Below are 26,697 nucleotides of genomic sequence, written 5' to 3' on the forward strand. Positions count from 1 at the left end.
CTTGGACTCTACATCCAAAGATGGTGAAGGATAAAAAGAAGAAATAACAAAAGAAAGGAAAGCTAGCAGAACAAATTAAGGGATTTAAGATCTGCGCTCTAATTTTTACTGAATCCTGGGCGGTGACTCTTAGGTCCAGAGATTATATGGGATTTACACGAGTCTCTAAAAATTGGATCAGGACACTTATTTGATTGTTCCTGGGTGGTGCAGGCCGTGAATGCACTTGGCTGTGAACCGAAAGGCTGGAGGTTTGAGCCCATCTCGAGGCACCTGGAGTCCACACCTGGACCGGCGTGGACTCTACAGCTACGGAATTTCTAAAACATCCCACAAGGATGCTGGAAATGTGGGCTTCATTAGCAGAGGCAAAGGTGTCTGGAAACTCCCAGGCACTGTACACTGGAGACCTGCATCGCGCAGGTCTCACCCTGCCTGTCTGTGACTGACTGCACAGCACCTGAGGAGCAGCTGCCTCGGCAGGAGCAGTGCTGACTAGTTTCCATGAGAGAAGTTTCCAGGCCGTACAAATCACAACTGGTCTTTAATAAACACAAAACCCAAACTAAGCCCACTGCTATGGGGCCCAGCGACCCTGGAGGACAGAAGAGGGCTGGTTAGGTGGGGGCTTTCCAAGGCTGTCAGTCTTTATGGATGCAGACTGCCTCATCTCTCTCTCACAGAGTGGCTGGTCTGTTCACACCACCCACCTGCCTGTGCCTCTTCTCACAGGGTAAACAACGGGAAGGGCAGAGCCCAGGGGGAGAAGGAAAGGTGGTAGAGCCCAGCAGTCTCTCTGGGAGGAATCGTAGATTTGGATAACTCGGGCAGAGAGGGAGGCCAGCGGGGCGGTGAGACCTGGGGCAGCTCTGAGTCTGTTCTGGTGTGCTTGCTCACCCCACACGAAATGCACGGTCATCGCAGCCGAATCACTTGGACCACCATCCCGCCGGTTTCCCCCGGCGTGTTCCACGAGGAAAGAGCTAAGCAAAATGCACGTGGGTAGAATTGCCCCATACTGACAACTGAACAAGAGTGAGCTGTTCCTCTTTGAAGAAAGGCAAGTGAGACTTGTATGAAGTTGGTGAATGACTCAAGACTAGAACCGATCACTTTAGGAGACAGGACGGAGAGGCCAATGTCCAAAGTGGCTGCGTGGCCGCCCCTTCTGCTCAAACTCCAGGGGAAGCCTTTCTGCTGAAGAACTGGTCCATTTTTTAATGTTTGTTTTGTATTTTCAAGGCAGCTCTAATCTAATCTCACGGCTCAGGTTTCTCACACAGCAGGCTAAATTGCTCTGGCAGCTAAGATAATAGGTATCTGTTTTTCAAGAAGACAGACAGAGAGAGAGATCCACCCTGGGTGGCCACTTACATGACAGACGGGATTTTGGCCTCCGCCGTGTGGTGGAAGAGGAGAAGGAGAGCTTCTTTCTGCTGCTGCTTCTGTTAAAAGGCAAGGGGAGAGGTTGAAGCCCCCGCCTGAGGACACGGGGGTGAGCTGCCTTCATCACTGCCGAGAGGAGCTGTAAAAAGACCGGCCTGTGGTCTCCAGTCTCAGGTTCCTCCTCAGAGCTGCCCTGGCATCCTCCCAGAACCACGGGAAGACTCCAGGCAGCCCGGGAGATGAGCGCTCTTTGAAAAGGTGTTTCAGCTAGGGATCTACCCGGCTTAACCGCAGCCTTGGCTAAGCCCACCTGTCCCCTACACCCAAGTGACAACTGACCCAGCGCACCTGGGAGTCTGCTTTTGTCTCCGGCTTGTTTCCCTCTGCCAGGTTGTGTCCACGCCTGTCTGACAAAGACTTGATGGATCGAGTAAAGCTAATCCTAACTAGTCTCTTTCTTCTGGTATCATCTCAAAAAACCTGTAAGCATCCATTGAGGTCAGCAGTTTGCTTCTAAATAAATGCTTAGCCCTGGACTCATAACTCAGGAACGCGGCCCCAGGCAGACTGTACCTGAAGCGGCTGACCCCATGATGGCAGAAAGAGCTACCTGGTCACAACTGCTTCTTGGCTTTGGACAGACAGCGTCTTTCTGCTAGGTCTTGACAGGAGAGGAGGAGGGTACCCAGGAAACACCGAAGTTTGTGGGGGTCACTTGTACTGGAGTCATTCCACTTCCTACCTGTGTGGCAGTGGAACCCACCACCCTCTGGTTTTGTAGCAGCACTCTGAACACCTCAAGCTTCCCGGGCAGTCTCACGGAAGCCATGAGCCCAGGGCAGCACGTCTCTCTTGAAGCTTCAGGCTTATTTCTGATGAGGCTCTGGACAGGCATACAGCTTTTCATTGAGGCCATTTGTGGCAGTTACATAATCTGTCAACTTTCGAAGGGGTGGAGTCTAGTCTGTCAATCAGGCCACAGCCAATGAGGCCTTTGTGTGGGCATGGTCTTCTCCTGAGGATTCTGGGAACTCCGGACTTCCTCCCTGGAGGCAAGAGACTCTCTCCATTTGCTCTTCCTGCTTATAAGCCGCATGGAGCTATAATGATGCAGCCAGAGCCCTGGAACTGTAGGAGCCACATGGAGACCCACGCCAGTGCTGAGATGTTTCCACCATCACTGGATCCACAGGACTTTCTACCCACTGGCCTGTGATTTTTCTGCATTCAGCATCATTGCATAGCTGTATGAGTCTCAAGAGGAATTTATGGGCTAGTGTTGACATATGGGATAATATCGGATTTATGGACTCGATCTGGAGTGGGCTGTTTTCTTAATGTATAATTATTCTTTGATATAAAGTTCTCTCTTACACATATGAGTGTCTCTGGATTTGTTTCTCTAGTCTACCTGGACTAACACACCATTAAATTCTCTGCTTTCCTGAAGCCCGTTCTTAAAGCCCTAGGGCAGTGGCTCTCAACCTTCCTAATGCCAAGACCCTTTAATACAGTTCCTCATGTTGTGGTGACCCACAACCACAAAATTATTTTCATTGCCACTTCGTAACTGTCATTTTGCTACTATTATGAATCATCATGTCAATATCTGATAGGCAGGATGTATTTTCATTGTTACAAATTAAACATAATTAAAGCATAGTGACTGATCACCCAAACAATATGTAATTTTATATTGTGAAGTATTTCTTTCTAATAACAAATACATGACATTTGGTCTTGAAGCATGGTAATAGCATGGGTAACAGTCTTCAGGCCGGGTCTCGTATGTGGGCGTATCTGCCTGTGGGTAGACCTGCTTGGAGACGGATAGAGGAGCAGTGTCTCGGTTGCTAAGACCATGGGAAGTATGTGTTTTCTGATGGTCTTAGGCGACCCCTGTGAAAGAGTCATTCGACCCCCACAGGGGTTGCGACCCACAGGTTGAGAACTACTGCCCTGGGAAGGAGCCCTGCTAGCACAGTGGTTAAGTACTCAGCTCCCAACCAACAGGTCGGCAGTTCAAACCTACCCAGTTACCTCTGTGAGAGAAAAGACAGGGTGTCTGCTTCCACAAAAATTATAGCCAAGAAAGCCCTGGGGCAGCTCGACTCTGTAATACACAGGTGGTTGAGTTTGGCGGTGACGCACGGGAGCCCAGCAACATGAGGGAGGTAGGACCTATTATCACCACATTTCGCAGATGAGGAAACCGAGGCATGCCAGCCAAGGCCACATCACTATAGGACAGCAGGGCCAGAACGTGCACCCACTCAGAAGTACAGGCTCTGGGCTGGAATCCCGATTGTGAGAATTGAATGACTTCCTCCACGTGCAGCCCAGAGCCTGGCAGGTAGGAAGCAGTCCATAAATGTTACGCATTTTAAGTACTTCTGTTTTATAGACGTGACCCAATAGATGTCTACTGCATTTTTAATGTGGGAAAATAGTTTCATTTAAAAAAACGAAACTCTCCAAGCTAAGTCTTTCCCCCTCCAAATCAGGTAGACACAGCACTGGTCCATTAATGATCTCGTTTGTTTGGCCGGCCGGCCGCAGCCCGAGGCCTTTGAAATCACCTGTTTTCTCTGTTTCTCCCTCCTAGACATTGGTTAAGTAAGATCCACAGGAGGTTTCACACTTATTTTCGTATGTTGGAAATGCAAGTGGGTTGTCAAGCAACTGACAGGCCAACCGAGATTGGCACCAGGAGTCAGCACAGACTTGTTCCAACTTTCGACTCTTTTAAGTTTCGCTGATCAAAAAAAAAAAGGTTTTAGACAGTAGATGATTAGATTCAGCTTTTCTTAGTCTGTGAAGAGCTGCCTATTATTTTAGCTGAAAAATGAGAAAAGGCTTTCATTTCCACATTCTATTTCATGAATTGCCTGCTTCACCTTGGCTTCTGTAATTCATGGTTGGTTTTCTGTTTTTGTTTTTTAATGTTTCCTTCCAAATGGCATGGTGCAAGGGCACAAAGGCAGACCAGCTCTTGACAGGCCAGTGGTACTTTACTGGAGCTGCCATGATGCAGGAAACTCTGGGTTGAAAGGTAACAATCAAAACAAGGAGTCTCTCCAGGGGCTCACAGGGTCTTCCGACAGGCGAAAACCATGAAACCATGGTTCTGGGCTTTAGTGCTTTCAACTCGGGATTTCAGAACCGGCCAGAGCTTGAAAGCCAAGTCAATGGGCCAACTCCCGGCTCATACTGGCTTTAGAGCTCCTTCCTGAATTAAGCCTTTCAGTTATGGCACTGCTTCCCATCTGATCCACTGCGGCTTAGAAATGCATCCAATCAGTGGTGTTATCATGATAAAAGTCTGATGGCCCACAGCACAAAGCAAACAAATCCATTTTCTACTTGGCTTTTCCACTATAAAAATGAATTTACATTAAAGAACACCAAAGGGAATCGGGTTCTCGGGGATTTGTCTTATCAACTAAAATGACTTACTATCTCACTTCAGTGTCCCGCTGAAGGTAATTTCTACCAACTCAATTTTTTTTCACGGATAAACTCTTAATTTCCCTCAGACTCCAAGGAAGCAGATAGCAACTCTTAATGGCAAACTGAGCCGAGCTCGGGGTTCTCGCTCAGCTGCGTTCTTGAGGAATTACACTGTTATTCTGGCCTCTGTTTCCTAATCTTCAAAATAGAGTTGCGACTCGGGGGTGTTTCTGAAACAAATAACCGTTACACGATACCCTATGCTCCCCTTCTCTTCCAGCACCGGCTTGAAGGGGGTGGCGGCTAGGTGGCGGCTAGGTGGCACGGGGTCGGTTCTAACCCCTGGCAGCCCCATGGGCAAGGGAAGGAGGCCCTGTCCCATCCTGCACTCCCTCACAAGGCTCCCATGCCTCCACCCACTGCTGCAGCCCCTGTGCCAATCATCTCCTAGAGGGCTTTCCTCTCTCCACTGCCCCTCCACTTTACCAAGCATGGTGGCTTTCTCCGGGGACTGGTCTCTGCTGGCAACACATCCAAAGTCCCTGAGACCAAGCGTTACCATCTGACTGTACTTCGGAGACAGATTTATTTGGACTTTTGGCATCCTACGGTACTGTCAGTATTCTTGGCCAGCACCACAATTCAAAGGCATTCATTCCTCTTCGGCTCTTATTCAACATTCAACTTTCACATGCGCACAAGGCGACGGGAAACCTTGCACCCTGTGCACTTTAGTTCTCAAGGGAACATCTCTGCTCCCTTTTTATAGGTTAAAAAAAGAGAGAAACCGATATGCTAATGAAGTGAAGGGTTTTGCATAACTATGTAAAGTTGTAAAATGCCCAGGAGTCCCTGGGTGACTCGGATGACTCAGTGCTCCACTACTGCTTACCCGAAAGGCTGGCAGTTGCACTGAAGCCAGCGCCTGGTGACCTGCTCCCTGGGAACCCTAGGACACAGGTGGAGTCTGCACACAGGGCCACCATGAGCTGGGGTCAGCTTGACCGCAGCTAACCACAACCAGCACGACAAAGTGCCCAGGCTGTCCCCTTCCTATCTTCGCCTGTGAACTCGGGGAGAAAAGCTGCGGTTCCGTCTGTCATCGGCTTGGGCAACAGGCAGCCCGCCGCCTGGAGAAGCTGTGAGCGTCGGTAGGAGTTGAAAAGGGGTCTCACCTTGCTGCACTCAGTGCAACATCCCTGTTCCTTCCATTCTTACGGTGTACTGTGGCCATCATCTGGCACTCACAGCTGCCTCTCGGCCAGTTAATGCAACTGGCCCCTGGTTTCACATGCCCCCTGAGTGCTTTTTGGTTTCTATCCTAGCTGTTCTCAAACTTGGCAGGAGCTGGGCCAGGCAGGGGCCGAGGTGCTCTCTGGGGGAACCCAGTGCAGGCCTGGAAACGTATTTGCTAGCAGAACACATGGTGCCTTGTAAATGATCACGTCTTTGTGTCCAAAAAGTGCCCTGGTGGTGCCACCAGGGACGTGAGGGCCACATAAAGCCGGTGGTCCCGCCCACAGCCAATCTGAGGGCGAAAGGTGGAGGCTGTCTGCACTTATCCGGGTTTACAGCCTTCTCTAAGGTCACAATGGGTTGGAATCCACCTGATGGCGATGGGAGAGAGACGGAGCGCTTTCTACTCCCGTAAGGAAAGAGTCTCGGAAACGCACCGGGCAGGTCTCCCCTGTCCTACAGGGTCGGGATGATCCGGCATTGTCTGGAGGACAGTGAGTCCGGCATTGTCTGGAGGACAGTGAGTCGTCTTATTTTTGAAATCAGGTCACTGACTTGTCAGATGGATCCTGTTTGAGAACTCTTGGTCTAAAGCAGCCCTGGTGGCACAGTGGTTGCAGCACGGTGGGCTGCTAACCGCAAGACCAGGCTTTCTACCCACGTAAAGAGTCCCAGTCTTGGAAACCCAAAGGGAGAGTTGTACCCCATCCTGTAGGGTCACCAAGAGTCAGAATCAAGTGGACGGCAGAGAGCTAAGTATTGTTTGGGTGGTGCAAATGTTTAAGTGTTCAGCTACTAACGGAAAGACTGGGGGTGAGCCCACCCAGAGGTGCGTGGAAGGAAGGCCTGTCCAGGTCTTGAGAACCTGACGGCGTGCAGCTCAACTGTCCCGTCCAGCATTGCCAGGAGACAGCGCCAGGGTTGCGTGTTTGGGGCTGTATGCTCACAGCGACTGGTGCACTGGGAAAGCAAGCGGAGCCGGTCACCTCCCCAGCACCTGTACTACGGCAGAACCTAAGTACCGAGAGACAGGCTCCCAGCGACTCCTCTCATCGACCCGTTCTGAAATGTCCCAGCTCTCCTGCTCGGCACGTGCAAAAGCAACATGTGAAGAAAAAGCAGGCACCCTGCCTCTCATCCGCCCAAGTCATTTGTCATCACCCAGAAGGCTGAGCGTCTTTATTCAGGGCATCAGCGAGTCCAGATAGCCCTTCATGATAATGCCGCACATGCCCATGACTGTGATTTTCTTGGCAACGAAAACTGCAAGGCGTCACCCCAAGAGGCCGGAAACAGAGCTGGTGTAGATTGCTTTCTAGTGCTTAGCACAGTTTGACACTAAAGACAGATATTAAATCGCTGTGCTTGGAAAAGCTAAAAGCACAGCAGCGGAAAGAGCCCCGAGATGCTGGGGTGGGAGGCAGGGCTGCTGCTCAGAAGCCCTGGGACGGACCTTGGGCTCTCAGGATGTGCTTCGCTGCTGCGGTGTCAGGGGCTCAAAGGGCTAGCAGGACCAGTAAGAATACACCATGTGACTGTGACTGGAGCAAGCAACCTGGGAGGGGTGGAGGATGAACCCCTAGCATACACACAAGGGGGATTTCTAACAGCCGTGGTGACCAGACTGACCAAACCTGCTTCCACTTCTTTGAGAGATGCAGACCCACCCCCCCACCCCCCAGTCCCTCTGGGTTCATTTTTCAGACATCTGTCAACAGCGACTTACACCAAGTATGAAAACCAGAAACCGTTTGCGCAGAGTCAAATCCAACTCCCAGCGACCCCAGGTGCCAGGGTAGGGCTGTGCCCTGCAGAGTGGCCGGGCTAACTTTTGAAAGCAGATCGCCAGGGCTCTCTTCCTGGGTGCAGCTGAGGGTGCACTTGAGCCTCCAAGCTGCGAGTGGCAGCTGAGCACATGACCCACCCGCACAAGGCAGGTGGGCCAGACAAGTATCAAACTGCAAACGAAATGGGCCCCCAGTTCTCACCCAGTCAAGTGGGAGGAGGTCCAGGAAGAGGCAGGTCTGAAAACTCTGAGCACGGCCTTCTCAGGAAGGCCCGTCGGCGGACGTGTCGTGTCCCCCCCGCACAGCCGTCTCCAGCCCCGACTCACGGTTTTCTGTTGAGTGGTTATCTCCTTGGCTGCGGCGTCCAGGGCGGCCCGAGTCCGGGCGCTGATGCGTCCTGGGATGACCACGACCATCTTGCGCTGCTTGGCGGGGAGCTGGGCGAGGACGTCGGATTTGAGGCGCCGCAGCATGACCGCTTCCTCCAGGAGGAGCTTCAGCTCGCCGAGGTTGGAGGAGCCCGAGTAGTCCCAACCCCAGGGCAGCTGTGGAGAAGGGGACGAGGTGAGGTGAGACCTCTCACAGGACGCGATCCAATAGACCCACCATCCCCACGCCCGGCTTGGTCAGAAAACGGCATGCACGTGGTTTTACAAGGCTCTACGTGGCCCACCCAAGCCACGGCGAGCGACCCTATCTGGCGGGAGGGAAGGACCCTGCAGGGGTTCCCCAGACTGTGACTCTTCACAGGAACAGACAGCTTCGTTTTTCTTCTGGGGAGTGGCTGGTGGGTTTCAACTGCTGACCTTGTGGTGAGCAGCCTGGCACCTAACCCCCTGTGCCACCAGGGCTCCTTTGAAGGATGCCATCAACAGGAGAGTCCCAGTGAGAAGGGGAAAGGGACAGCAGGGGTCCGGAATGACATGAAGGAAACACGGATCGGGGAGTGTGGTGCATACACGATCTCACGTCAACCTGAAGCTATCAGACGGGCAGGGCGGGCATTCTACCTGTCAGTCAGGTCACAGCCTGATGGTGCCTCCCGGAAGGTGCGACCTTCTCAAAAGGAGGGAACCTCCCCATCTCTCTGCCCATCTGGCTGAATCCACAGGTGGCTTTCAGAGTGCTCCATTGGGAAGTGTGAGACTGCCAAGGGCAAGGTCAGAAGTTCAAGTCTACCAGTCAATTCGAGCGAGAAAGCTGGGCCAATCTGTTCCCGTTCAGGTGGACGGCCTCAGAAATCCTACACAAGGCGGCCGCCGGGACCGACTCTACAAGGGTGGGCGCCAAAGAGACCACGCAGACCTGCATGCGCTCCCTTCAGGGTGCCAGAGCTCCCAAGAGGCTGGGAGCTCAAAAGCCTCCTCAGAGCCACACAGCTCGTTCCCAGGTAAAACGCAGGCTCCATCCTCTACCAACGTACCACTGACGATGGACGGACACACAGGCAGAGGACAGCTTTCTGAGGGTGATGGGCGGACACACAGGCAGAGGACAGCTTTCTGAGGGCGATGGGTGGACACACGGGCAGAGGACAGCTATCTGAGGGCGATGAATGGACACACAGGCAGAGGACAGCTATCTGAGGGCGATGGACGGGCACACAGGCAGAGGACAGCTATCTGAGGCTGGGAGCTCCGTGTGCCCGCTTTGGAGGCTCTAGGACCTATCGCCCTCTATGGAACTGAGGCTGGTAAGATGGTCAGAGGTGGGGAAAGGACATGATCAAAAGGTTTCTTCTTTTTAAAAATAACACTCTGAAGCCCCCTGGAAGTTCTCAGCAAAGGCCTTTCAAGAGCTTTGGGGTTGCAAACACGCTCCCCATGGGGCACTCTCTTTGGGGACTTCTCAGCACGCTGGGGGCTGGCTAGTAAGTGGAGCTGGCCAGTAAGCGGCGGCTCTGGCCGGCACCTGCACTGCATAAAAATACCTAATTCTGGAGACAAGAGTGTATCGTAGTTCATGTGGTAGTCATGCTCCTAATTTCCCATGTTGTTGACTCTTCACCTTGCAGGCCTAAAGCCAACAATCAAAAAGACTGGAAATTGGCCTGGGGACAATTATAATCCGACCACGCAGCAGGGAAAGCTTGTCACGCAGTATCAGGCACTGGGCCTGTAGAAAAGGGAAGGACATAGCGGTGTCCAGGCCACTGTTGCTGTTATACAGCTGCCGCCCATCACCCGGCGGACTCAGGACACAATGGGGTGGGGGTGGGGGGTGTTGCTGTGCCCTCACTCGGCGGAAGGTCAGAGACCTGTGGTCCAAGGTTTTCACTGGCTGGATCTGGGGAGCAGATTGTCACGCCCTTCTTCCTAGTCTGTCTTAGTCTGGGAGCACCGAAAAACCAGCATCCTACTGCCACACAGGCCTCCAGACAAGCGGTGCTGGCTGCACGAGGGGCACTGGCCACGCAGGTGGGAATTCAGCGACCACGCCAGTCAGGCCTCAGCCAAACCAAGACCAAGCTCATTGCCACGGAGTTGGTTCTGATGCGTAAGGATCCAATAGGACAGAGTAGAATTGCTTCTTTGGGTTCCCAAGACTTTACTTCTCCACAGGAGCAGCAGCTTCAGAGTAGGTGGTGGGCTAGCAGGTGGCGGCTGTCAGGTGCTGTCCAATTGGCTCTAAGTCAAAGCGACCCTATGCACCAACAGAACGACGCACCGCCCGGCCGTGCCATCCTCACGATTGTTCTCACGTTGGAGCCCCTCGGTGCAGCCGCCGGGCAACCCATCTCTTCAGGGGTCTTCCTCTTTTCTTTATTACACTTTCCATCGCTTCGGTTTTCTAGTAATCATTTTATTGGGGGCTCTTCCAGATCTTGTAACAGTCCATAAATCAATTGTTATCAAGCACACTTGTTCATATGTTGCCATCGTCATTTTCAAAACATTTTCTACTTGCACCCTTGGTATCAGTTCCTTTTTCCCCCCTCCCTCTCACCCTTGTGAATACTTTATCAATTATATATTGATTATTGCTATTTTCATATCTTATACCATCTGCTGTCTCCTTTCACCCACATTTCTGTTATTTGTCCCCCAGGGGGAGTTACATACCCATCATTGTGATCAGTTCCCCCATTCTTCCCCTCCCTACCCCCGCCTCCTATTCTGTATTTCATGTGTCCAGAATTCTTATCTACACCAATGTACATTTCAGTCTAGCAGGATTTGGAAGGTAGAACTGAGTTTATGATAGAGAAGGTGGGGGGACGAGTTTGGGATCTTTTGATACCTGCTACCTGATCCCATCTACACCTCGTGATCACACAGGTGGTATGCTTCTTCCATGCAGGCTTTGTTGCTTCCCTGCTAGATGGTTCTTGTTTAACTTTAAGCTTTTAAGACCCCAGATGCTAAATCTTTTGATAGCTGGGTACCATCTGCTTTCTTCACATTTGCTTATGCACCAATTTTATCTTCAGCGATCATGTCAGGAAGGCCAGTATCACAGAATGCCAAGTTATTAGAACAAAGTGTTCTTGTGTTGAGGGAAGACTTGATTAGAGGCCCAAGTCCATTCGCTTTCATAATACTTAACATATAAATATATGTACATAGACCTATATCCCTATATGTTATAAATAAACATATATACATGCCTATATTTATACCTCTAAAAATAGCTTTTGGTCTTTCTCTTTTTCGCTGCCACGTCACGTTACCAAGCATGTTGTCCATTTCCAGGGACTTGTCTCTCCTGACAACATGTCCAGAGTCTGGAGACGAAGTCTCCCCATCTGTGCCTCTGAGGAGCATTCTGGCTGTCCTCCTTCCAAGACAGATCTGCTTGTTCTTTTGGCAGCCCGCTGTCCTGTCAATCTTTTCCACCGACACCGTAAGTTTTCACAGGAGCCGACAGCCTGATCTTTTGCCCTTAGAGCAACTGGTGGGCTTAGAGACTATCGATCTGTCCTGTTAACTGCCACACCGTAGGCACACTGTTGGCTCTGCTTGCTCTCTCCGGGGGAGGGAGGGCACAGGAAAGGACACCCTAACTCAACAATCCCTCTCCCCGGAGAGTGCAGGGAGACGAGACCCTTTTCCAAAGGTGAGTTATTTGCAAATAGGACTAGGGTAAAAATCACACGTGAAGGGCTTTGAGGGATCATGAAAACCATGTGCTGGTATTCTAAGCTGGTCCTGTCTGTGGCGGTGAACTGCAGATTCTGGTAAAGAAGTATCAGGCTCTTCCGGGCACTCGACGATGAGAAGTTTCCTGCTTCAGGAACCAGCTAAGATGCAAGTAAGTTTGCAAAGCTTTATATTATAGTAGAAGTACTTTGAACACAAGTGGGTGTTTTTCAAGTACTAGAAAAACGTTTTACTCTGAACAAAGTATTCACAAGGAATCGTATTCATACACCATTGTGAGTCTTCTCCTTCACAGATGGCTTGAGTAACAGCTGCCATTTCTCCACACTCACAATACCTTTGCTGTGACTCCCACCCGCTGACACCAAGCAATTCTAACTCAGAGCAACCCTGCACGGGGTCGCCGAGGCTGCCGGTCTTTATGGGGGCAGGCCTCATCATTCTCCCTCAGAGCAGCTGGTGGCTCTGAACCACTGACCTTGTCATTGGCAGCCAAACAGTTACCCAACAGCACCACCTGAATCCCTTCCGATGTCAGCAGAACTCTGCAAACTTGTGACTTAATTATAAATAGGGTATCCCTGAGGTCTGAATTCAGAAGGCTTTAGAAGATTTTTCCTTTTTCACACTGTTTCCCGGCCCCCACCTTTGACTGGGGTCAATACACACATAGCCAAGCATTTGCGTTTCAAGTTTGTACTCGCCCAGTTCCATGACATTAATCACGTACGTAACCCTCTTGTTCCAACACCACCACAATCATGTCCCAACATTTCCATCACCCTAACCACAAGCTCAGGGCGCCCCGCTCCCTGCTTCCTCCAGGCCCTCCTGGTGGCCCCCAGGCAGGTGCCACCTGAGGAAGGAGAAGCAACTTGGGGTGCAGTGCCATTTGTGCTGGCCCAACCATTTCTGGAGGACGAACCTGCAGAGGTTCCTGCACTGACTGGCAGGCGTTCATGGAAATAAACGGCTGTAGGGTGCAGGCTCTGGCCACTGACCAGGCACACCTCATTCCACTGTGCATCCACTCACGAGGGAAAATGCAGGGACGAGACCCCACCCTGGGCGCCTTGAGCTGGTACCCCCTCAGGCTTCTCTGGGGCAAGCCCAGGGCTCTCGGCCCCTGCACCCAGGGGCCCCTTTCCTGTGCAGCACCGGCCTGGGCTCACCACCGGGGGCGACGCCAGAAGGCCTCGCTCTGTCTTCCCTGCACACACTCTCAGGTCAGAGGCAGGCCAACAGAAGGAAAGTCTTGGCCTGGCTGCTTCTGTCCGTACAGGGAGAAGGAACAGAGGGCGGAGGGGAGGGGTGGGGGGTGGAGTGAATACCCGCTTGGCGTCACAGTAGCGCAGTCCAAAGGCGTGGAACTGAGGGAAGAAGGTCGGCCTCACCCCGACGATCTGCGTGTAGAGCTCCGAGGGCCGCGACATGGCCGGTGTGCCCGACAGCAAGATGGCCCTCTTGGTCACCTGGAAAACACACAGCCCCAGGCGCTGGGAACACAGGGAGGCACAGAGGAGAGGCGCCCTGCCCCACGGGGCAGAGCTGGGTGGCACCAGGGCGGCACAGGCCCCTGGGATCCAGCACAAGCAGCTTGCACTTGCAGGGTGCCTGACTGCTGGCTGGTGCTTTCCAGAACGGTGTGTGGCCGTGCCTGAGCTCGAGGAGGGCGGGCCAGACGGGGGGGAAAAAGACCCTGGGTGACCAGAGAAGGGAGGGGCGCCGCTCAGAGGCCACCTCTGCTTCCTAAGTGCTTCCTCAAGTCTTCCTGGTACCTACTGCCGGCCTCTCTTCACACTGACTTTCAGTTCCTTCTGTCACTCACTAGACTGGAAGCTGCCTCTCCTTGGTTTATTGTGGTAAAGACGCGTGTAGCCAAACGTGTGCTGCCACTTCGGCAGGATCCACGGGTACCACTGAGTGGCACCGAGTCAATCCCAGGGTGCAGCCATCACCAGTGTCGTCAGAAGCTCTGCTCTAAGCTATACGCTCCCTCTCCCCCACCCCTGCCCGCCCCCCACGACCTTAGACCTGTTTCCATTGGCCTGTTGTTGACAGTTCAGAGGAAGAAAATCACTAATCCTTCGGACTACACGTGTCTTGGGATCAGAGACTAGGCCCCGTGGCTGTTCATACCGTACAGTGCAAAGCCTAGCAGGAAGTCAGCCATCCAGACTGCGCCCTGGAAGCTGAGAAGCCATCCAGGAGGAACCCAAGGCGTGTTGTGAGGATCGTGGGGGGGGGAACTCAGAGGAGCTGGCACTGGAGAAGGGCAGTGGGGGGACGGCAAGACGTCAGAGATCCTTCCAGAAGGGGTGTCAGAAGCCACCCCTCAGAGACACTCCTCGCTGTGCTGGAGCCTACAATCACCCAGTCACTGGAGGTAAAAGTCACATCCACTCCGGGAAGGAACCCTGCCGGAAGCTCAGCAGTCCAGAAACAGCTTGTTAACCACTGTGACCTTGACTTAATGATAGTGGTGGAAGGCAATCGTGGGAGGTAAATCACTTGGGGTGTGGTGGTGGGGGCTGTTAGGGAGCTTGTGGGGAATTCAGTTTTCAAACAGACATGTTGCCTGGTAAAAATAAATCCAGGTGCAACAGCGGGAAGGCAAATGATAAATACATCACCTGTGCAATTCTCCAGATGCACTTTTGCCCCCTCAGCAGCCGCCACCACCCAATTCCATCATGACGAGTGCGCTGTTCTCCGGCTGTAATTTTCCACAGTTCAATTACCCAGGCCTTCTAATTTCCTGCATGGCTTCATGCAGACTCATTAAAATAACAATGAGCTCCTTGAAACCGTTTCAATGCAAGGGGAGGGAGAGGAGAAAAGTTTTCTCCACCTGAAAAACCTGCACTTCATTCCAAACACAGACCCCCGCCGCCGCCATCACTGTGCTGGGGCGTGCAGGTAGACCGAGTCCCTTCCCAGAGTGCAGAGCGAGGGGGTCGCTCCAGTCTAAGGTCAGGGGGCGTCAGTGGACAGGCCAGCTGAACAGACACCAGAGGAGCGTGTCAGCCGTTATTAAGTGGGGATCCATCCCGGCTGCGCTCTGTTCGGCCCCACCGTGTCTACTGTAATCCATGAACAGCTGCACACAGGGCGGAGGGCAGCGGTTCTCAAGCTTCCTCATGCCGAGACCCTGTCATGCAGGTCCTCATGTGGTGGTGACACCCAACCATAAAATTATGTTTGCTGCTATACTTCATCACTGTCATTTTGCTACTGTTATGAATCGTCATGTAAATATCTGATAGGATGTATTTTCATAGTTACAAATTGAACATAATTAAAGCATAGTGATTCATCACAAAAACAATATGTATTTCTATATTGTGAAGTATTTCTAATGACAAATAAATGAAATTTTGTCTTGACGCATGGTGTAGCATGGGTAACAGTCTTCACAGCGGGTAATCATATGTGGGTGTATTTTCATGTGGGCAGGCCCGCCTGGAGGCGGACAGAGGAGTGGTGTCTCCATTCCTAAGACCATCTGAAATAGGTGTTTTCCGATGGTCTTAGGCAACCCCTGTGGGGGTCGAATGACCCACAGGTTGAGAACCACGGCTCTATGAAGTCTACACTGAGTGTGACCTTGCAAAAGACAAAGGCTGGCCCTGTGCACATCAGCTCCACCTGAATAGCTAACTCACCTGGCTGAGGAAGAAAGCTGATGTGCACCACCCCGACTCCTGGACAACTGGTGGTGTCTGGAGGCAGTTTTGGTTGTCACAATTTTAGGGATGCTAGGGACATCCTGAACAAATCATCAGAAAAAGTGGATTATATGAAGAAGAGTATGGTATCAAGACTGAAAGAAGGCTTATTAACCTGCGATATACAGATAGTATGAGCTGGCTTGCTGAAACTGAGGAGGGCTGGAAGCAGTTGCTGAAGAAGTTCAAGGCAGGCAATCTTCAGGCGGGATTATATACAACTCAAGGCCAAGAAACCACCATCCTTGCAACTGGACCAAGGCATAACACCATGATAAACGGAGAAATGATTGAAGTTGTCGAGAATTTTGTCTTGCTTGGAGCCACCATCAAAGCTCAAGGAAGCAGGAGTCAAGAGATCAAGAGACATTGCATTGGGCAGATTTGCCACACAAGACCTCTGTAAAACACTGAAAAGCAAGGATGTTACTTTGAGGACTAAGGTGTGCCTGACCTTCAGTGTATTTTCAATTGCCACCTATGCATGTGAGAGTTGGACATTGGATAGGGAAGACTGAAGAAAAATTGAAGCATTTGACCTGTGGTGTTGGCAAAGAGTATTAAAAGTATCAAAGACAAAAGAACAAACAGGCCTGTCTTGGAAGAAGTACAGGCAGAATGCTCCTTAGCGGCACGGATGGTGAGACCTCTTTCATGTTCTTTGGACAGGTTGTCAGCAGAGACCAGCGCCTGGAGAAGGGCATCATGCTTGGTAGCGTGGAGGGGCAGTGACTAAGAGGAAGGCCCTGGAATTGTTGGACTGACACGGCAGTTGCAGCAATGAGCTCAAACCTAAGAACAATCGTGAGGATGGGGGAGAACCAGGTGGTGGTCTGTTCTGCTATCCAGAGGGTTGCTAGGAATGAGTCGGAACCAACTAGACAGCACCCAACACCAGCAGTGGGTAGAGAGAGATCAAGGATGCTGCTGACAAGCCTACAACGCACAGGGCAGCCCCCACAACAGAGGATAAGTGCAAAGCCAAACTCCCTGCCTTTGAGTTCATTTGCAAAACCCAAGGGACCGAGAAAGTCCGATCTACATAAAGACCGAGCAGAGGAGAGATGGAGGCTCTGGCTGAGAAAACAGCACAGAACTCCGGCTCCCACCCCAGCCCTCCAAAACACTCCAGTGTGAAGTCAGTGCTACAGAGAAGACGGGTTTCAAGGCACCCACAGAGGTAGCAGGTGATGTGCATAGGGCCTGTCACATACTCTGAATCCGTCCAAAGAAATATCCATGCATATTCATGAGCAGTTAAAAGACTGGTTTTAAACGTGTTGCCAGCCAGCCCCGATATGAGAGATGCAGTGCTGCTGTGAAAGGTCTGGCCCGGAAGCACGTATTTCAGAGACCAGCATGTAGCTCAGCTTCATACGCAGATGGGGGCATTCGCACGGCCGGTATAACTTTAATGAAGTCATCTGTCTATTGTGCAATTGCTTCTGTCTAAACCATCAGGGACACCGAGTACATTTTAGTTATGGCCGTAATACTGGGACCACAGTACCCGGGCAAGGTCTAGTAACATTTTTTCCCCCTAAGGAAAACATGTCAAAGCTTCCCAAAGGCAGGGTCACGACCCTGGGGAAAACGCTTTAATTAGATGTGTCCATAAATGGCTCATAATACATAAATCCGGGTGGGCAATTTGAACAGAGGATTTGTTGTTGCTGTTAAGCAGAGATTTTATTTTCGGAGCCTGTGACACAACCCACTTAGAAGATGATGATGATGATGATTTTTTGGGGGGAGGGGGCTGGGGCTGGGGATTGATGAGATGCATTGGTCAAGGCTGAGCTCGGTCAACAACTAGCCCACTTGTTTCGCACATTTAGTCTCTGGGCTTCCTTTCAGAAGCAGAAACTGCCGCTTGAATGCTCAGCTGGCCCCACAGCACGGGGGCTCTGCCAGAGTACCCCACAGGCCCACAGTGCCGTAGCTCAGTCTATACCACCCAAAGTGGGTCCTCCCAAGTCCTGCGTGCTGGTCTCTAACTCATCCTGAGAGGAAACCCCACCTTTCTAAAGGTACTTTTTTTTTTTGTTTTTTTTTTTTTTGCATTTTCAGTATTAAGCATAAACTGACTCCAGAAAGATGGAAGAACACCCGGAGTTTCCCCTTGGCCGGCGGTGGGGGGTGGTGCAGGAGCCAGGAGACAGCACAGAGCCCACAATGCATGCTGGGAGACCTCAGGGAAAGACAGACACCTCCTTTGCGGCCCCTTTCTTCCTCTCCCTTCAGACGCCAGACTCCGCCCTGACAAGCACTGAGAGCCGGTGGACCTGGCCCTTCTGCTGACAGACAGGCTCAGGGGGCCTGGCTTCGCCAGCACTCTGGCAGACACCCACCTGTCTGGTTCTGAATTTGCACATCTCCCTCCGTTCTAAGGACCCTGACTCCCAGCATCCGCCTTTGAGAACAGACAAGGAGCTCCGCCTGAACAGCTTAGAATCAGCACTTCTAAACTTGGGGGTCGTGACCCCCTTGGGGGTCAAATGACCCTTTCACAGGGGTCCTCCGATTCATCACATTAACAAAATGACAGTGATGAAGTAGCAACAAAAATAATGTTACGGTTGGGGGGAGTTACCACACCATGAGGAACTGTGTGAGAGGGTGGCGGCCGTAGGCAGGTTGCGAACCACTGGCTTGGAGGAAGAGCAGGTAGTCCGCTCCCTTAGCCAGGCAGGAGGGCAGAGGAGGAGTCTGTCACAGCTGGTGGCCTTCAACTCCGAGGAAGGGACAAGGCAGCCTGGGCTCTCCATCCGAGGCATGGGCTCGAGAAAGCAATGGACGGGGCCACAAAGCTGTCGGCAGAGGCCTGAGGGGTCCTGGGTGGCAGATTAGCTAACCAAGAGGGTGGTTTGCATCCACGCGCGACTGCTCAGGGGACTGGAAAAGTCAACCCCTAGTACTCAGGATGGAAATACAGCAGTTAAGAGAATTACATAGTTTGTCAAGATATACCTAGAAATCTTCCACAGCTGTGCCCCGATCTGCAACCCCTCTACCTGTCTCAGAGAATCCTGTGATGGCCACCAGGCACAAGTTCTCCAGGATACCAGCCAAGTCAAAGATGTGCTTCTTATCTGGGAGTTGGGAATCTTTCTCCACTCACTAATACTGGAACCTAGAGACCCGGCCTGCCTCCTTGAGATGTAGGGTCTCTAGTAGGGAAAGCACAGGAACGCACCATCATTATGAAAACCAAAGTCTGTTTCCCCAGTCTGGCCCTGCTATTCCAAGATGTGTGTCTGTCTGAAGACCCGTTTCACTCAGCCCGTGCTCATTGCCTGTGAGAACAAATGGGCGGGCACCTGGAGGGCAATTTCCCACCTCAAGTTCTCCTTTCCCGTGCCTGTGAAAATCAAACTAGAGTCTTTCGAATCCACCCAGTTTCTGTAAGTGGACAATGGTGACCGGGCAATCTGGGCCCTCTTTGTGCCCACCCTGCAACAGAACGCCCTTGGAAGAATGACCAGGCTGCGCGCTGCCGGGGATCACAGCCCTTGGCAACCCCATGGATCCTGCTGCAGGTCTACTCTGAGTTGGAACGGGCTCCATGGGCAGGTAAGTTTTCAAGAAGTAAAATGATGACTCCAAGGGGCAAAATGTCTTTGCAGAGGTTTCCATGGTAACGCCAACGCCAATCCCCACAGCCTCGGGCCCTGGGCGCCCTGGCTGGCCCACGCCTAGGCTCAAAAGCACTCACCTTGAGAATGGGCATGGCTGCTCGACAGCGGGAAGTCTTGATGTTTTTGAGGAAGTGAGACTCGTCCTGCAAAGAAACAGAATGTGGGTGAAGGAGGCCCAACCCCAGGGGGACAGAAACAGAGCCCCACGGGACGCCAGGCCTCTCTTGCAGCTGAGGGCACGGTTTCAACTCCACTTTGGATCAGGTGCTCCCCTCTCTCTGTCCACCTAGAAAGGCGGCCTAGCGATCCCCCTGCCCCATCCGCCCCCAGATATGCATCGTACTATCATGCGGCCTGCACGGGTGGATGGGGGGGCAGAGTCAGGGGTCTCCCCAGGATGCCTCAGACAGGCCCTGCCCTCAGGGCTTGAAGTCCAGCAAGGCCGTCAGATGCACCACGTTGATCAGGTGCCTCTGTAGGTTCAATCTAATGCTGCACAAGACCTCTTCAGAGTGCTGACCAGCACGGAGGCTGCTTTGAGGAAGGAGGCATGCCTGACCCAAGCCAGGGTGTTTTCAGTCACCTCATGTGCATGTGAAAGTCGGGCAACGGGTAAGGAAGACGGAAGGCGCGTCAAGGAGTTTGAATCGTGGTGCTGGGGAAGCACCATGGCCTGCCAAAGGAACAGGCAGATCTGTCTTGGAAACACGTCCAGTCAGAACTCTCCTCAGGGCACAGATGGCAAAGCTTCACCTCAGGCACTGTGGACTCGTCATCAGGAGAGACCAGGCGCTGGAGAAGGACATCGTGCTTGGTGAAGGAGCGAGACAGGGGAAAAAGAGGAAGGCCCTCTATAGGATGCGGCTGACACAGTGGCTGTCACCGTGGGCTCACTGCACCAACTGTGAGGGTGGCACCGGACCAGGCAGTGTTTGCTTCTGTTGTACACAGCAATCGACCAACAACATTCTATGTTCACAGTGAGGAGTGAGCCAAGAGAACGGAAAAGGATTCTCCGTAAAAGGCTCGCCGATTGTGCTGAGAACAAGGAGCTCATTTATGGCGCTGCATTCTGTGCACGGACAAGCATGACACTCAGACTTTCCAAAGCCACGAGAGTCACTGACACACTGTTCCTCACTGGGGTGTGCTTCTAGCCCCACACTCGGGCTAGAGAGGAAGCACTGGTGCCTGTCTTGACTCACCTACAGATCCTTAACAGATAAGAGATTCAGAACAGGGTTCGCTGGTAACCTGGGCAGGCAGCCTGACCAGATCTGAGGGTTTGCGAGCGTCTAGGAGAAAGCTTCCACAGAGCTAGAAATTACTGAAAGCCTGGGCCAAGGCACTTACAATGATGACAACTTTAAAAGGAGTTTTAATCTGTTTTTCCAACTTGCTAAGAAGGTCGAAGCTGACGATGTTGACCAAGCCAGCAGTCAGGCAGTCCTTTCCGGTCACCACGACGTTGATGTTCTTGGAGCTCAGAGATGGCAGCCACCGGAGGAAGGCCTGGGAGTGAGGGAAGGTCAGAAGGGGAATGGTCAGCCAGCCAAAGGCAATGGCACAGCCAGCCCATCCATCCCACGCTCAGCCTTCACGTCCCCAGAAGCACAGGAGTCGGCCCGTCACCCCCATCTGTCGTCCACTGCCCGGCCCTTCCCACTAGCAGGCTGTGTCCTTCCTTGCGAGCGGGCACTGGCTGACAGGCACTCCGGAAAGTCTGTGGATTTCGCTTATGTGGTTTCTACCTGGAGCCCTGGTGGCGCAGTGGTTACGAGTTGGGCTGTGATCTGAAAGGTGGGCAACTGAAACCACCATTCACACAGCTGGAGAAAGATGGGACTTTCGACTCCCCAAACAGTTACAGCGTTGGAAACTCACCAAGCAGTTCTACCCAGTCCTATGGGGTCACTATGAGTCGGAATCGACTGATGGCAGGGCTTTGGTTTGGTTATGTCTATGGTTTGTCTATGTCATTTGGGAAGGAGTTCTCTGTTGACCGGGGAGGGTCACTGTGAGTCAGCATCGATTCCACGGCAGTGAGTGAGTGAGGGAGTGAGAGCCGGATGGCAGCCTCTGCTTGGAAAGAATCCACTTTCGTGTACGCTGAAGGCAGACCGTGGATATTGCCTGATGGCGATGGAAACACTGCTGTCATGTTGTGTCTAGTCATTGTTGTTGGCTTTGTTTGTTTGTTTGCTTCTTGCTTGTATTTTGCAAGATTCCCTGTGTAAGAAACCGAGGACAGGTAGATCTATAGGGGCAGTAACCAGATTGATGAGGGGTATGGCAGGAGAGGAGAAGGGAAATGGAGAGCTAACAAGGAGTATGAGAAGAAAATGTCCCGAGAGCGACTGTGGTGATCGGACAAAGCTCCTTAGAATGAATGAGTGATTACATTGTATCTGTGAAAACAAAATATGGATGTCAGCATTGTCTGCAAAGTTCTCTCTAGAAATCTCATCACCTCCGAGCCTGGGGTCACCGATGGAAGGGCAGCAGTACCTGCGGGTCAAGTGTGGCCCTGACCACCAGGGCGACACTATTCTGCTACCAGACAGGCTGGCTCTTCCCCAAGTCTCAGTCCTACTTATAACCATCCGACCCACGGTCTCCTCCTGAGGATTTCTGGGGGTGCTCGGGGCAAAGGCTCACGGATGCTTCACTCTGGCAGAGCTGGGAGAATCCAGATCACTCGGATGGGCAGAGACAGGTACATCGTCCAGATGCAGGTTCTTCAGGTTCGGCCTTTCTCCAGTTTGAGAGGCAGCCAGGCACCTGGCTGGCTATGGCAGGTATGACTCACTGAGGTTTCGGGAGATGCCCGGCTGTGAGGTCATTGGTGAGGTCAGCACAAGCAAGGTCAGGCTACCAATGACAATGACCGAGGTCTTTCTTCCGCACTGGGGGCCACCACTGAGACTGGCCTCGGGGCTCTGCATGCCTTTCCCTGCCTAGCCAGGCCCCTGGCTTTACGGCAGAAGTTGAAGGCTGGGGATCAGACACCGCTTCTCGTGTCTGGCGATATAATGTGGTGATCTACAGTCCACAGCCTACCCACAATGCCTCCTGCGGGGCCCCAAATCTCAAGCCAGGAGCCAAGGAGTCAGAGGGTGTGACCCCAGGTTCCCCGGTAGCAGTAAGTACACATGAAGCCTCTTCGAGGTGCAGTGGTCTCCCATGTCAGTAGGGTCAGAAGCTTTCATGTCTAAATCACCCGGCTGTTATAGGCTTAAGGAGGATGCAGGAAGCAAATGTACTTTGAAAGAGGGGTGCTAAGGACTTCTCTAGCCCCTGGGGGGTGCAGATGGTCAATACATTTGGCTGCTAAGTGAGAGGCTGGAGTCCACCAGAAGCACCCTGAAGAAAGCCTGGTGAGTGACCCCTGAAAAACCAGCCACTGGAAACCCAGTGGGGCCCCATTTCTACACTGAGACAGAGGGGTCGCCCTGAGGGAGAAGCGATTTAAAAAAAACAGGTGGTGGGGTGTCCCAGCATGTTGCCTGTCGCTGTGAAGCTGATTCCCGGTGACGCCCAGGGATATTCACGGCTTTCGGACATCACGAGGTGTCTCCTGGGCATCTCTGGGGGAGTCTGAACCACCAACCTTCCGGCCGGTGGTTGGCCTCAGCCTCTCCTTGGCTTTCTTCCCTAAGGCTGTGGCCTGATTGTAAGTCAGGAAACCATCTCCTGCCCTGGGGAGGCCAGCCTGCCTCTGGGCTCGGGAGGCCCGTGAAGAGATCACAGAGGAAGACGTGCGCGGGGACTGACCTGCTCCCAGGTGAAGCGCACCGACGAGGGCACCACCACCAGGAGTGGCCACTCCTTCCGGTAAAAGGCCGCGATGCAGATGGCTTGGATGGTCTTCCCGAGGCCCATGTCATCGGCGAGCAGCAGGCGGCCTCTTTTCGCTATGGCGAAACTGAGGAAAGACAAGGTCAGGAAAGCACCCAGGACCTCTCCTCCAGGGCTCAGCTCTGGCCTGTGTGGCTGGTCCATGGGTGCCCACTGCCCTCCACGGTCACAGGGAGGGGGTACCAACCCATCATGGGATGGAGCTAGAGGCAGGGCAGTCTGTCACCCAGGGGAAGCATGAAGTGATCTCACAGGCATCCGGGCAGCGCCAGCCTCAATCCACATGCTGGCCAGGTGCAGGGAAGGGGGACAAAGGAGAGTGAGCACAGCCCACGAAACCAGGTGCCAGAGAGGTGACTTCCGGCTCAAGGTGACACTGAGTGTGTTTAAGGAGACCTGTGCCCCAGGGGGCTTTAAGGACCGATTTTTCCTAAGTAGATCACTGGTCTTTCTTCAAAGACACCTCTGGGTGGACTCCAACCTCCAGCCCCTTAGCCAGCAGGTAGCGCGGTGCGCTCTTCCTCCAGCCCCTTAGCCAGCCACCCCTTAACTTTGTACCACCCAGAACCCCGGCCCTGGGAGGGACTACAGGTGGAACTGGAAGAACTGCCCAGAGAGGAAGGAAGGAGGACCTTTGCTGTCAGGAGAGGCCACGGGCTGGGAGCACGGAGTTTCTGAGGATCTGAGCGGGCGGGGCTCGCACCAAGGCCAAGGGGAGGAGCTAGCGGACGGACCACAGAGGAGAAGAGACGGGTAGGGCAGGAGTGTTTGTGTAAGAGGTAGCCCACCTCCTGCACCAATGAGGTTCATGACAGAGCAGCCTCCAAGGTCCTCCAGGAGCCCTGGTGATACACTGGTTCAAGCGCTCAGTTGCCAATCAGAAGGCCGGCGGTTCAAACCCCCCAGGTTCTCCGTGGGGGAAAGATGCATCTGTGGAAACCCGATGGGGGCAGTTCTGCTCTGTCCGGAAGGGCAGGGGCAAGGTACTTGCACCTTTTCCTGCAGCTGTCCTTGCTAACACTCTGTGAGGAAGGGCTTCCTGTGCTCTTCTGGAAGGAGGCGGAGCTGTTAGGGGCCTGGCTGCTAACCAACAGCTGCTCTGTGAAAGACTCCACAGTTTGCTCTCATGGCAATTTACAGCCTTGGAAACCCTGCCGGGCGATGGCCCTGCCCTGTTGGGTGGACAGGGAGGGTGGTTTGGGTTGGTACTATCCTGCAGCAGCGTGGCCCAGGCTCGGCAGCCCTACACCTCCAGGCAGGTCATCCCAGTCCTCCGTGCGTGCCTCAGCTCCCACGGCTGTAAGCTGGCCGTGGACACGTGAGCAGTCTGCCCGGACTCGCTGCTGGGAGGCGATAACGCCAACTCAGAAAGCTCTTCCACCATTGTAAGTGCCGGGTGAAGTGTTTCCACTGTAACTATCCTTCCACACAAAGGAGAAAAAGGATCGATCCAGACTGTAAAAACGACTTTGCTCGCCATTGCAGGATGAATCTGAGAGCGGTCAAAAGGAGCCTGAGGGCCAGACGCCCGGCGCCCAGCCCTTCTGCATCCGCATTACTCAACCATTGGCCATCTACTCCGGAAGCCAATCATGAGCCAATCGCCTCTTTCCTTACTCAGAGAGCAGATACAGGGTGAGCTCTCTTCCCATCAGCCTTACGCTGATCACCCCATCATCTTTCTAATGGACTGCAAGAGTCCCAGGCTGCGCAGGCCTTTCCGAATCACCTGGAATATCAGTGCCCGCCTTTCCAAGGCAGTGTTAAGGCCCCAGGGCCTCAGCTGCACCCCCGAGCCTCTGAGACATCCAGGGGTATCTGAGGCTCAGTGCAAACAAGAGGGGCCGTGTCATGGCACCTTGGTCCTCCCTGCAGTCACAACTGCCTACCCCAGTGAGCGGAAGGATCTCTCCTCGCAGACCTTGGGCCTTGGCTACCAAAGTGTGCTTGCTACCTGAGCCCTGACTGAGCAGGCCCAGCCTCTGCTCTGGAGCTCTGGGTACCATCAAGTCAGTTCTGACCCCTAGCAATACGACGCACCACTATGTACAAGAACGAAATACTGCCCAGTGCTGTGCCAGCCTCGCCACTGTTATGCTTGAGCCACTAGGTCAGTGAATGGCATCAAGGGTCTTCCTCTGTTTCGCTGACCAGGCATGACGTCCTTCTCCAGGGACGAGTCCCCCTAGATATCAGGCCTGAAGACTGGGGTGCAGTCTCACCATCCCAGCTTCCAAGGAGCATTCCGGCTGCCCTTCCTCCTCTGCACACTAGTCTCTCTCATATTTTCCAGACCCTTCCTGGAAGCAGGTAGACAGAAGCCCCCACACCACTGGGTAAGGGGAAACACAGGTGAGAAGAGATTTCATTTCTCAACCCCCTGGCCTACAAATCTGGTGGCCAGGGAGGATGGGGGACAGCTGGGGCGGCACAAGCCATCGGGAGACCCTGATCCCTTGAATGGCTTTGGTTCTGGGCTCCTCCACATCACCACTCACCATTTCCACCCAGTCATTGTACTCGAAGCAGCAAGGACCCCAAGAACACCCTGCCTTTGTTTGCCCTGCCTCGAGGGGCAGGTAAAAACAAACTGGCGCCAGATGGCAGAGCAGTAATTGCACGGCCGAGTGTCATCCTCTCCAGGCCAACTGGGTGACAGGAAACGAGCCCCAATGCACTTCCGCAAGCTGAGCCATGCAGGCAAATGACTGTGCCTCGCCTCTCTCACCTAGGGGACAGGACCACTGAGATGGGCAAGGAAGCGGGTACAGAGCAAAGGAGTCCTGAGGGAGCTTCCTGGTCATTCTGCCAATTAAGATCATCACAAAGCATGGCCCCCCTCACCAATCCTGCCCCTTCCTAGGATGGGGTTAACCAGAAAGTGCTGAAGCACTCCCAGAACCACAAGCTGCTCCCAGCTGCCGGGAGAGCAAGGAGAGGCGGCTGGCCATGCTGTGGCATCCATGCACACCCGGGACTCCCACACACTCGACACTCGGACCCGAGGTCTCTGAGGGAACCAGAAAGAACCTGATGCCCAGGAGTGGGGTAGGGTGCGGAAGAACCACCTTGAGCCTGGTTAAAACGAGGGCCTCAGCATATATCTGAACAGACAGAGATGCTGCGAGCGAGCAAGATGAAGCTTTCCCAAGTGCACGTGTGAGAGAGATGGAAGGCGGAAGGCAATGGGAGGAACGTGGGGCCGGGGATGGGGGTGAGGGAAATCTGGGACAGGACTGCAGAAGGACCAACAGTACCCAAAGTGCTCAGTGTCAAGGATGTCAGGAGCCCAGCGTGGCAGACAAAATACTCCAGTCCAGCCTTTCCCACTAGTTTGTTCTGGTCTGGTCCCTGCCGAGACGATGTACTCCAACCTCAGACAGACAGACAGAACCGGAGTCTCCGTGAAAACAAGAGCCCCAGAATCACCCTCGTTAGACTGTAGATTCTGGTTCAGTGTCTGTGGGATGGAAATTTCAACTGTCAGCAGGGAGGTCGAACCAGAGTGACTGAA

The 26,697-nt window shown here is 53.1% G+C and overlaps 1 protein-coding gene across 4 annotated transcripts in view; it reads right to left on the bottom strand.

Annotated features, from left to right (window-relative positions):
• SMARCAL1 (SNF2 related chromatin remodeling annealing helicase 1) overlaps window positions 1-26,697 on the bottom strand; it is a 60,207-nt gene that overhangs the window by 13,084 nt on the left and 20,426 nt on the right. For all 4 annotated transcript variants that reach the window (XM_075529015.1, XM_075529017.1, XM_075529016.1 and 1 more), the window contains 6 exons: window positions 23,100-23,250; window positions 20,679-20,837; window positions 19,403-19,468; window positions 13,291-13,431; window positions 8,186-8,404; window positions 1,375-1,445 (listed from right to left, as the gene is read on the bottom strand). In XM_075529015.1, coding sequence (XP_075385130.1) covers window positions 1,375-1,445; window positions 8,186-8,404; window positions 13,291-13,431; window positions 19,403-19,468; window positions 20,679-20,837; window positions 23,100-23,250 — 807 coding nt within the window. The remainder of the gene's footprint in view (window positions 1-1,374; window positions 1,446-8,185; window positions 8,405-13,290; window positions 13,432-19,402; window positions 19,469-20,678; window positions 20,838-23,099; window positions 23,251-26,697) is intronic.

This window comes from Tenrec ecaudatus, chromosome 13, assembly GCF_050624435.1.
Source record: "Tenrec ecaudatus isolate mTenEca1 chromosome 13, mTenEca1.hap1, whole genome shotgun sequence".
Lineage (NCBI taxonomy): Eukaryota > Metazoa > Chordata > Mammalia > Afrosoricida > Tenrecidae > Tenrec > Tenrec ecaudatus.